This window comes from Symphalangus syndactylus, chromosome 14 (genome assembly GCF_028878055.3).
Source record: "Symphalangus syndactylus isolate Jambi chromosome 14, NHGRI_mSymSyn1-v2.1_pri, whole genome shotgun sequence".
NCBI classification, from domain to species: Eukaryota; Metazoa; Chordata; class Mammalia; order Primates; family Hylobatidae; genus Symphalangus; species Symphalangus syndactylus.
The window spans coordinates 15,169,207-15,181,337 of NC_072436.2; the positions used below are offsets into that span (position 1 = coordinate 15,169,207).

General features: G+C 64.0%; 1 protein-coding gene across 2 annotated transcripts in view; it reads right to left on the minus strand.

Annotated features, from left to right (window-relative positions):
• Nucleotides 1–8,319, minus strand: part of AATK (apoptosis associated tyrosine kinase) — a 47,711-nt gene extending 39,392 nt beyond the window's left edge. Inside the window, exon 1 of one of the 2 annotated variants that reach the window (XM_055240819.1) lies at nt 8,176–8,319. In XM_055240819.1, coding sequence (XP_055096794.1) covers nt 8,176–8,230 — 55 coding nt within the window. In that variant the 5' untranslated portion in view covers nt 8,231–8,319. Of the gene's footprint in view, nt 1–2,494; nt 2,594–8,175 lie in introns of those variants that run through there. The other variant, XM_055240820.2, reaches the window with a different exon arrangement.
• Nucleotides 8,320–12,131: the final 3,812 nt, after the last annotated feature.

Consider the following 12,131-nt stretch of genomic DNA (forward strand, 5'->3'; position numbering starts at 1 on the left):
ACCTGGAATGCCCCCGGTTCCCCAGGAGGCTGATCCCTGAGAGCGGAGAAGCCCTCAAGGGGCAGGCAGCTCCAGGTAAGGTCCCACAGCCCCCATCTCTTCGCTCCTGGCCGGTCCCTGCTCGACGCACACTGTCCCCCAATACCTTGGCCCTCAGTCCCGCTCTTCCTGGGGGCCTACTCTCCTGTGCATCTCGGGACGCGGCCCTGACACAGCCTGGCATCCAGCTGGCCCCCTACGGACCTGCATGGACGGAGTCCCTCCCTCGGTGCCGGCTGGGCAGCGGCAGGGGGCTGCCGGGCTCAGGCTTGCCAAGGAGGAAATGGGCAGGTCCACGGCCAGGGCAGCCGAGCGTCGCGGATGCATGCCGGCCACGGTTATTTTTAGACAGGACTTGCAGGGCCGCCTGTCACAGAAGGAAAAATAAAACAGAGTCTGACATGCCAGTTCGGGCTCCAGCAGCAGCCAAGCATCTCGCCAGACCCCACGGCAGAGAGCAGGGCAGGGCCCAGCCTCCAGAGCCAGAGTCGGAGCAGGATCCATCGTCCCCGTCATTCATCCCTGGGGCCAGGAGCTGCTTGCAGGGACGCCTGCCTCCAGGCCACAGAGATTCCAGGCAGCTTCCCAGGGAGAGAAGGTACCTGAGCCTGGCGGTGTGCTGGTCAGTGTCTGCACCCAGCAACCTGGGAAGGAAAGCGGGGTGTGTGCTGGCCCCTGGCGCAAGTGCTCCCACCTGGACCCATTTCAGGGTGGGAGCTGCTGGTGCTCAGCCCTGCACAGGGTCACAGGAAGTGAAGCAGCAGGCCACCTGCTCACTGCACACAGACCTGAGGCCTCGTGTCCAGGACCTGCCCACCGCCCCGAGCCTAGCTCCCACAGGCCAGCTGGCCAGGGCTGCCTGACGCCAGGTACAAACCACCAAGGAAATACCTCCAACAGGCACTCGCCTGAGGGGCTCAGAAGGGCTGGGCAGGCCCTGGAAAGGCTCCTGGCATCTTTCGCCAGAGAAAGGCAGACAAGACCACCATGGGCAGCCCCCACATGCTCACCAGCCCTGGTGTTATAAAAACAGCAGCCGGCGCTGGCGGGAGGGGAAGCCATGGAGGCACTCGTCCGTGGGGATGGGGGCAAAATGGCACCACCTCCTGGAAGCTCCCTGGACAGTGCCCCACAGCCACACGCCAGCACCCCTATCCCTGGGGCCGCTATACACACAGCAAAAACCGCAGGACTCAAAGAGGCAAGGCCACAGGACCCTGCTTATGAGACGGACGTCCAGGCCAGGCGCCCGGAGACCGAGACGGATCGGTGGCTGCCAGGGCTGGGGGCTGGGGACAGAGGATGGGGAGTGATGCCCTAGGGCATGGGGCTTCTGTCGGGGGCAGGGATGCTCCACCAGCTAGCCGTGCCATGGCTGCAGTCTTGGGAATGCAGGAAAGCCCCAAGCTGCTCACTTGACACAGGTGGGTCCTTGGTATGTGAATTACCTCTCAGTAAAGGGGCCCTCACTACAGCGTCCACGATAGCAGCCCACGAGACAGCCCACAACTGAGCATCGTTCACAGCGAGCGAGCAAGCGAGATCTCCAACATGCGGCAGCTGGGAGGGCGCCGGCGGCCTGCGAGTGACCCGCCGGGTGGCGGTCCTGGGGGCAGCGGCGGGGGCTCTCGGGGGCTGGGCGTGCCGCTGCACGGGTAAATCCAAAGGGGGACACCCCGGACCTGCACCCCAGAGGCCAGAGCGTGCCTGTGTGTGTGCCGTGGTCAGTAGGAAGCCACACGCCTTTTTCCCAGGGAGTTCGAGGAAATTCCACGTGGGCCTCACAGCGGAGCCCAAACCCTAAGCAGGCCCCACGGGCTGCAGAATCCACAGGACCAAGTACAAAGGGAACCCAAGGCCCCTTGTTCAAAGTCACTAAGAATTCCCAGAAGCCAGAGGGGCCCCACCGAGCACAGGCCCTCGTCGGAGGCTCCTCAGAGGACGGCATCCCCAGCTGCATCCCACAACGGCCTCAAGCCACAGCCTCAAACCGTGGCCTTGGCACAGAGGTGACTCGGCAGAGCCCTGGTCCCAGAGCAGCTCCCCTGTCCCCCAGCCTGGCTCCCCCAGGCCAGCTGGCCAGGGCCGCCCGACGCCAGGGGCAGGGAGAGGTCTTCCTGGGGACCCTGGCAGGTGGGTGGAGCCAGACTCCTGTCCCTCAGCAGCAGGGACCCCACACCCTCCCCGAGGGTGAGATGGGGATAGGCTGGCCACGCCCCACCATGAGAGGTGGCCTTGAGCAGCCCTGGCTTGGGGCAGCACTCTGCCCCTCACTCCCACTGGGGCAGGTGGCCCCGGCTGCCCAGAATCGCCCACTGCAGAGTCCCTGCCTGCTTTGGCACGGCCACCTCTGCTGGCAGGGTCCCTGTAGGAGCAGGAGTCTCCTGACCACGGCCCCCACCCCCAGGCTGGCAGTGGGAGCACAGCCTGCGTCCTCCCAGAAACCCCCACGTACCAGGCTCTGGGTGTCGCTCCTGCGTGGCTCTGACCGTGGCTGTAACCCCAGAGTGACCCCCAGGAGGACCCCAGCCCACCCCAGCCCCACCCAAGGCCCCGGCCCCCTGACCCCAGGCCCCGGTCCCTGCGGAGGGAGGCTGGGGACTCGGCGAGAACGCCGCCTCCCGTGACAGTCCTCAGAGGTGCCTGGGAACTGGCTCCGGCCCCGTCCGCTGCCCTCATTTCCTCTGCCGGCTTCCTCTGCGGGGGGGGGCGGGGAGGCCAAGGCCGCCGGTCCCGCTGGTGCTTGTTCCTCTGTGAAAGGCAGGCCCAGGCCCAGCGGGGCCCAGACGCCAAAGCCCTCCTGTTACTGCGGCCTGCGGAGGGGATGGGGGTCTCCCCACCACGGACACAGGCTCCTGGATCTGTGCCACCAGGGACAGGACTGCAGGCCGGGCCCCACGGCAGGTGCTTTGCATCAGGCTCCCACCCAGGAGTGGTCGAGTGGGCCTCCCGTCAGCCTCGCCCTGGGGTGCACAGAGGGGTCAGGTGGTCCTCGAGAAAAGCCTGCCCCGGAAGAACCCTGTGAGCCAGAGGCAGGAGGCCAGTGACAGCAGGAACGGCGTGGTCCTAGGCTCACTGCCGACACCGCATCCGAGGAGACACCGAGGTGCTCCGTGGACCCTCTGCCTCCCCCGTGGACCGAGGAGGAGGCAGAGGAAGCCACGCAGCTGTGGCCCCAGCCTGCTTCCTCCTCACACCCAGCCAAGCGCCCTGGCGGGTTCTGAGGCTGGGGGCCAGCACGTGCCCTCATTTTCTTCCAAGGATAACTCTTCCCAGGGTGGAGACAGAGGCTCCTGATGTCTCGAGGCAGCTGTGCTCACCCCTCAGACCCAAGGAGACCCCCAGATGCGTGTCCTGGGACCACAGGCTGCTGGCCCAGACAGCAAGGAATGGATGTGCTCACAGTTCTGGAGGGTGGAGGAGGAAAGCACCGCATGGGCAGGGCCGCTCCCTCCGAGGCGCTGGCGGGATCCCTCCTGCCTCTCCGGCATAGCGGCCCCAGGTGCTCCTGGGCTTGCATCGCTCCAGCCTCTGCACGTGGCCTCCTTCCCGCATGCACGCCACGCCTCCTCTTTTTATCAGGCCCCAGTCATTGAATTCAGGGCCCACCCTACTCCAGTCCGACCTCATCTTAACTTGATTACAGCTGCAAAAACCCTGGTTCCGAATAAGGCCCCATTCTGAGGTACTGGGCGGGCATGGGTTTGGGGTGACATATTCCACTCAGCACATGCCTCCAGGGGGCACAGGACGGAGCGCAGTTCCCAGGTGGCCGGGGTGGCGGGTGAGTGCAGAGAGGACATGAACGGTCACCAGCCCTGGAGCTGCCGTGACGGCCCCCGGGTTCTCTCAGGAGCCTCCTGGAGCGTGGGTGCTGCTGGACCCCATTTCAGAGGTGAAACAGACACAGAGAAGTTATGACACCTGTCCATGGTCACACAGCAGGGCCCGGCCCAGGACACCAGCCCACGCCAGAACTCTCCCGTGAGGGAGGGTCAGGGTTGGGAGCCAGGGAGGCAGCGGGCATGGCGGGGAGTCGATGCATCCCAAACATGCAGGGCAGCACAAGGCAGACCTTCCAGCATGTTCCACACAACACAACAGTTGCCAGCCCACCCCAGCCAGCTCTGGGGCACTCAGGCCCACAGGTAGCGACTGCAGGGGCCGGTCCTCTGGGTCACCGCACCACCCCATGGAGAGAAGCGCACGGCCTGGCCTCCTGCAGAATGTGCCGGAATGAGAGAAATGGTCTCCTTGACCCATGCCTGGGAGTCTGGGACCTCACACCCACACCCTCCCCGAGTGCCCGCACCCACGCTGGTAGGTGGGAGCCAGACCCATGCCCAGGGCCCATGGCCTGCGTGTGACCGCTCCCCAAGGCCACTGTCCACACAGCCTTCCCATGGGACCCTCTCCAAGAACCCACCTCGGCCTGCACACCTGCAGCCTAAGGGTCTTGGTGGGAGACCTGAGACCTGAGAGGATGTAGGGGGACGGGCCCAACCCATGGGCACAGCTTCCTCTGGGGCATCCTCTGAGACCACGGGGGCGAGAGAAGGACAGGTAACTACTCCAAGGGCAGATGTCTGCTGCCTGAGCCCATGCGGTCTGGGAGGCTGGAGGAGCAGCTGCCTTCAAACAGACCCCACACCTGGTGCCCGGGCAGTGTCAGGCGTGGGGCACTTTCCATGGGGAGGACTCCCGGGGACCACCCAGGCCCATGGCCTCCTGCTCAGCCTCTTGAGCCCCTGAGTCCAGCCCTGCCCCTGGCACTGAGGCCATGCCTGGCCCGGGACTTGCTGCCTCCTCTGCCCTCTCCCCATCAATAAGATCATCCTGAGGCCCAGCCTGCCCAGCCCTGTGCCAGGCGTCCAGTTCACATGAATGCTGAGAGAGCGAGCACCGCGGCCAGGCACAGGCACTTCTCCCAGGAACCCCCCATGGCGCCTGGTTCAGGTCAGACACAGGGAGAGGCCTTGGGCAGGAGACAAGGCCTGAGCTGAGGGACAGGGGGGAGGCGGAGGTTGGGGGGGTGGCGAATCCAGGCTGCCACGTGTTCCGAGAACTTCCACAAACTCCAAGCCCTGCCCACTGGTCAACAGTGACACCTCTGCATCAGGGATCAGCCATGGTGGGCACTGCCCAGGTACCCACCCTTGGCTCAGTGCACCACTGCTGTCCCTTCGGACCTGGCCATCACAGCCATTCCCACCTTACAGATGATGAAATGGCATGGAGAGCCAGTCACAGAAGGGCCCGTCAGCAAACCAGAGGTGGCCCCAAGGCAAACCCCTGCTCCTAACTGTGCAGAGCATTCGACTCCCACCCTCAGGCTGAGCTCGCCTCTCCAGAAACCGGAGCAAGGCGGCGTCCTCATGCCCACTCCCAGCCTAGGACAGCTCCAGGCCCCAGGGCTCAGGACGAGCAGAAATCATGGCGCCCTGAGGCCGCACCAGGGAAGGTGAAGGCTAGGGAGGGTGAGCAACAAGGTCAGCCCCCTCCCTTGGGGCACTCAGGTAGAAGGGGTGACCTCTGCTCACTCAAGGCCATGCCACCCCCTTCCTGCCAGCCTGGACCCGGCCATCCTGCCCACGTGTCACCCCCATCACCCTGCCTTTCCTGGCCGCCATGCCCACCCTAGTCTTCCCAGAGCGAGGTTTCACCTGTGCAGAACGGATCTCAGAGAGGTTGGGTGAGTGGCCCGAGGCCACACAGCACAGAGGCTGGAAGGCTGCAGCTGCCAAGAAATCCCCCAGGGTCACTCACCCATGCTCCCGAGTGCCAGGGAGATGGGGGAAGAGCTGGGTTGCAGAGGAGGTGGCTCTTCCTGGAGCTCAAGCAGGCTCCTGGGCCGGGTGCCCCCCTGCCCTGCCCGCATCTGCCTGGTGTGGAAGGTCAGGGGCCCAGGCGTCCCACAGTCCGTGCCCACAGCCTCCACTCTAGCTCAGGCCCTGCACTCTCGGGCGTCTCTGCCCCCTGTACCACCACAACTGCCATCACCTCTATGGAGAATGGCACCAGCTCCTGCGATGAACAAGGAGCCGGCCCGGCAGCGGGGCAAGGCCTGGCAACTGAGGTGAGACCCCCATGCCAGGTGCTGGCACTGCCCCAGATGCTGAGTGACACACAAGCCAACTGCCAGAGCCACAAGCATGGGCCCCTCCCCTCTGAGTGCCCCCCCACAGACACAAGCAGCCTCAGAAGGAACCAGCTCGCTCCAATTCGAGTATGGCAAGGAGCCAGCCGTGTGCTGCAGGAAGCTTGGGCCCTGGGGGTCTCTGTGCCGGCACCACCACCTCCAGCACAGAGAACCAAGTGCTCACCAAGCACTGAGCCCACCCGGACCTCCCACAGGTGCTGTCAGCCCACGTTACAGATGGGAAAACCGAGGTTCACAGAGGCAAGGCCAGGCGGAGGGACTGCAGCACAGGACAGCCAGGCTTGGAAGGCTGGGCTAAGTTTAGCGGGAGGGCAGGAGACCCCCCTCTCCTCCCTAACCCCCTCATGGGGGCTGCTGCAGAGCCTAGACCCAGCCCCTTAATCCGAAGGAGGGTCTCCTTTCTCACCAGCACCAGCACCTCGGGCAGCCCCTCCTGGTAGGTGGGCCCCAGAGCCCAGCAGGTGCCTGCAGCTCTGGCCCAGCATCTTGCAGAGGAGAGACGCCCCTTGCCTCCAACAACTTCTTTTCCTCTAAGTCATTAAACGGACACATTAGAATTACTCAGATCACAGCTGTTTACCCAGGGAAGGGCAGAGCCGGTGCTGCTCGAAGGCGGGGGAAAGGGTCTCTCATGGCCAGGGGCAAGGCCGGGCCCCAAGGCAGGGTGTGGGCCGAGGGTCCCCTCTGTTCTGGGGGCAGAAAGGACCAAGCACCCTGGGCCACGCCTGGCATGGAGATGCGATGAGGACCTGCCCCAAGCCTCCTCCAGCCCCTGCCCTCGGGCCGGGGAGACATCACAGCTGTTGCGGTGGCTGCTGGGCTCTGAGCCTTCACCTGCCCACCCCACAGGGACTTCTGAGCCCCAGGGGTCACTACAGGAAGTCATTTCTGAGCAAGTGACACCCACAGCCCTAAGCCCAGCAGACAGACCTCCCACCAGCTCCCTTCCTCCAGGGAGCAACTGCCTTCAGACCGAGATCTGCCCGGGGGACCCCCGTGCCTCCCTGTCAGGCTGCATGCACTGGGCCCCGCTCCAAGGAAGGGGACACAGGAGATCGCATCACATGCAAACACGCTTTGTTTGGGCTGGCTCAGCCTGGTGCCAGAGCCCCAGTGACGTGTGGTTGGGACTTGGCCCTGGGGCCATGGATGGCACAGGGCAGGGGGATTATCTCCCACTCAGGCCAAGCAGGGGCCGGATCTGGAGAAGCAGAAGTTAGAAAGCCCACTGCTTCCTGGTGACAGATGGGGCTTCCAGCTGTCCCCAGCCCCCTCTGCCTATCCCAGCTGTCCACCGCAGCCAGGAGGCCAGGCAGCCATGGGTAATCTTGCCCTGCCTGGTACACTGGCCATACGGGGTAAGAGGCCTGGCCTCAGGTCCCCTGCAGCCAGCTTGACAGCGTCACCTCCGGCCCTCACTGTCAGGGGGTCTGGGCACCCACCAAGGCCCCTCTCTTCTGAGCCTCTGCCCACTGGGCTCTGTAACGTGGACTGGCCCCTGCTCCCCCTTCATCCCCCGCCGGCTGCTGGGGGCTGGGCAGGGCTCTGAGAACCGCTCCCAGCCTGGCCAGAAGCCTCCCACGCCAGGGCCCCGGACCCAGGAGAGGCCATGGAAAGCCTGAACCCCAGCTGGCTGACACCCCCCACACCCCCAAGGGCCCTTAGTCTGGGACCAACTCTCCTGGACACCTGGGGCCCACGCGGGCCCTCCGTGCCCCAGTTACCTGTGCCTGAGAGGCAGCCACGGAGTCACGACCACGCGGGGGACGCCAGCCCACAGGAGGCCGGTTTGTGCTGGGGCCAGGGCCTGCCCCTCCGAGATCTGGGGCCGCCAGGGGGTCCGGCTGCTTCTGCGGCTGGGCTCGGGGTGGGGAAAGGGTTAATTTCCATGCAAACCGGGAGCCGTGGGGCCCAGCGGCATCACGTCCGCAGCGGAGGGAGGCAGCGGCGCGCAGGCCGTGCCGCCAGGGACTCACCGGGGTCGAAGTGCGAGCTGAAGGCGAAGCTGGGGTTGAAGAAGGACGACGACATGGCCGGGCCAGCGGCCGGCGGGCATCCCGGGCTGGCGCTGCGCTCAGGACGCCCGCGGCCCCGGCCCGAGCCGCCGCATCACCCAGCGGCCGCTGCAGGTGCGGAGCGCGCCGGCCCCCGCGCCCCGCGCCCCCCGCCGCAGCCGCAGCGCCCGCACCGGTGGGGGCGGCGGCGACAGACGAGGCGCTCCGCCCGGCCCTGGCGCCGCGGGGCTCCGCTGGTGCAGTCCGAAAATGCGGGCGGGAGCGCGCGCGGAGCGGCGCGGGGGAGGGGGGGCTCCTCCGCGGCCGGGGGGGCATGGGGGGGCACGGAGAGGGGGACACGGAGGGGGTGACAGAGGGGAGCACGGAGTGGGGGACACGGAGGGGGGACACAGAAGGGGGCATGAAGGGGGGACACGGAGAGGGGACACAGAAGGGGGCTTGGAGGGAGGACACGGAGGGGAGGCATGCAGGAGGGGGGACGGGGGGGCGTGCACGGAGCGGGGATGGCACGGAGTGGGGGGATGGTCCGGAGCGGGGAGCACGGCGGCCTGGGACTGAGAGGGGCACGGAGGCTGGCGGGGGGGAGACGGAAGTCGTGAATGGTAAGTCGTGAGTGGGTACGGAGGGAATGCCGGGGTGGGGGAGGGGGTACTTCTAGGTGGGAAGGTTCAGAGAGACAGGTGGGGGAACCCGGGAGCACACCCAGGGCGGGGCTTGGTGCTCAGGGGCCCTCGCCTCACTTAAAGGTTTTGAAGCGGCTGGCAGCTGTCCCCCCACCCCATGCCCTTTGGGTGGCACCTGTGCTGGTGGAGTGGCGGGGGGGGGGCCTGGCTTTGCACACAGGCCTGCTCCTGTGCCACGCTGCGACAGCCATGAAGGAAGAACCTGGCTGAGTCTCCACCTGCCGTGGACTGTTCCAGGTGCTTAAGGCAGCAGGTTGGCCTGGGCGCTGAGGGGCCATCCCTTCCCCTATGTTTCTCCCGGGATCCCCCATCCCCGCCCCAAAGCGCCATCTTGCAGTGTTGGGGCGGGGCAGGGTCCCCCCAGCCTGCCCCTGTGGGAGTCGGGAGAGTTAAAGTGCAGTGGAAGCTGGTCCCGGTAGCTCATGCCTGTAATCCCAGCACTTTGGGAGGCCAGGGCAGGCGGATGGCTTGCGCTCAGGGGTTCCAGACCAGCCTGGGCAACATAGCAAGACCCTTTCTCTACAAAAATTAGAAAAGTGAGCCAGGCATGGTGGCGCTCACCTGTAGTCCCAGCTACTTGGGAGGCTGAGATGGAAGGATCACTTGAGCCTGGGAGTTAGAGGCTGCAGTGAGCCAAGATGGCACCACTGCACTCCAGCCCGGGTGACGACGAGATCTTGTCTCAAAAAAAAGTGTCCTGGAGACTTGCAGTTGAGTTTGATGCACCCTCATCCACTCGTTCATTCACTCACTCATTCATTCACTCACTCATTCTGGGAACAGATGGTTAAGCCCCTTGGCAAGGCCCAGCTGGGGTTGGGGGCTGTGGAGCAGGTGAGAGGCGCCCACTCCAACAGGGCTCTTAAGACTTTAGGGAGAGAAAGGAGCCTGTTCCCGGCAGAGGAACCTGCAGAGACCAGGACAGGATGCTTGGGCCACGGGGCAGATGGGCTCCAGGACCCACCCTTCTTTTCCTAAGGGGGTCCCTCATGTAGAAAGTTTCCTGCTAACAGGCAAAGCAAAGGGCCTCCACCCTGTGCCCTCAGACCTTAGGGGTCCCTGGCTGTAGGAGACCAGACACCAACTGCACCTGGGGCAGAAGGAGACAGGGCACCCAGAGTCTTCTTCCTGGCCTTGATCATGGGGCCAGCCAAGGTTCTAAGGGACATTGCCCCCAGGCTGCCGCTGCAGCTAAAGAAGCCGCGTGGGTAGAGTGGCTGAAGGGGGCCTTGCCCGCAGGAGGCACTCAGAGGCCCTGGGCCACCTCGTTCAGTCTGTGCCTTCAGGGAACCCAGAGGGCTGGGAGGATCAGTGCCCACCAGTGGCAGGGATGGTTGGTGCCAGTAGGGCGTGATCCTGGAGTGCTCCAGTGTGAGGGACAGAGGGTATGGCATGCCCTCATGAGTCTCCACTCTGGGTCCCCTGTCAGGGCCTCCCCTCCCCAGCTCAGGAGGGAATGCCCTCCTCTGCCCAGCCTGGAAGGTGCCCTGGATGCCTGGACCTAGGCAGGGGGAGGTGGCCAGTGGCCCTGGGTGGTTGCTGGCTGGCATGTTGCGGAGAGTTTCTGTCCAGAACTTCTGTGCCCTCAGTGGCCCTGCCTTGATGACCAGGGCCAGAGACAGCTTGCTGTGACCAAGGGCTGGCTCCTCTCAGGTTTGCCTGTGAACACACACGTACACTTGTGGCTGGGCCACAGCTCAGGGGCTTCAAGCTATGGATCTTCTTGGGGCTCCAGGAAGGACAGGGGAGGAGCTGCCCCTGGGCTCCAAGCCAGCACTCCCACCCTATGTAACCAGAGCAACACCCCTTCTCCAGGGTGCACAGGGCCCTCTGAGATTTCACTGGAACCAGGAGTTCAGATGCTTCCACTGACCGTGACCCTAGTGGGGCCCCTCAGGTGCTGGCTTTTGCCCACGCTGGGACAGGATCAGTGAGCACCTCTGGGTAAGAGGTCCCTGAAGACATAGCTGTCCCCTACCCCCTGGCCTGGGGGAAGGCATGATCTCCGCCCCCGGGACTCTCTAGAGCCCAGAAGGAGCTGACTGAGGAGCCCAGATTGGCTGGGAGAGTGTCCGTGCAGAGGCATTGCCTGTCCAAGAGGAAAAAGGTCAAGAGCCTGGCAGGAAGCCCAGGTGTGGTGCAAAAGAGAGGGCAGGGGCAGGAAGGAGCCTGGGGGTCTGGGGATTGGAGACCAGAGTGAGGCATGCACCTCAGGAGCAAAGTTTAGGGGGCACCCAAAAACTCAGCAGTTATGCCCATCCACAGATAAACCATCAACAGGATGTGATATGTCCGTACAATGCAACGGTATTGGTCCATACACAGGACCGAAGCTCTCACCACACTATAACACGGATGCCACACACTACAACATGGATGACACGTGAAAATATCATGCTCAGTGAAAGACACAAAAGGCCACAGAGGGCCGGGCGCGGTGGCTCACGCTTGTAATCCCAGCACTTTGGGAGGCTGAGGCGGGCAGATCACGAGGTCAGGAGATCGAGACCACGGTGAAACCCCGTCTCTACTAAAAATACAAAAAAATTAGCCGGGCGTGGTGGCGGGCGCCTGTAGTCCCAACTACTCGGAGAGGCTGAGGCAGGAGAATGGCGTGAACCCGGGAGGCGGAGCTTGCAGTGAGCCGAGATTTCACCACTGCACTCCAGCCTGGGCGACAGAGCAAGACTCCGTCTCAAAAAAAAAAAAAAAAAAAAAAGGCCACAGAGTGTGTGATTCCACTTGTATGAAATGTCTGGAACAGACAAATCCATGGGACAGAGCACAGGTGGAGGGCCAGAGCCGGGGGAGGGGCAAGTGGGGGCGATGCAGAAGGGGCACAGGGCGTCTTCCTAGGGGGAGGAAACTTCCTTGAATTAGCTAGAGGTGATGGCTGCCCACTGTGATGAAGATGCTAAAACACTAAGCTGTACCCTTTAAAGTGGTGAACTTCATGGCATGTGATTTATATCTCAATAAAGTTGTTAAAAACAGTAATCGGCTGGGCGCGGTGGCTCATGCCTGTAATCCCAGCACTTTGGGAGGCCAAGGTGGGCGGATCACGAGGTCAGGAGTTCGAGACCAGCCTGGCCAACATGGTGAAGCCCCGTCTCTACTAAAAATACAAAAATTAACCAGGCGTGGTGGCAGGCGCCTATAATCCCAGCTACTAGGGAGGCTGAGGCAGGAGAGTTGCTTGAAACCAGAAGGCAGAACTTGCAGTGAGCCGAGATA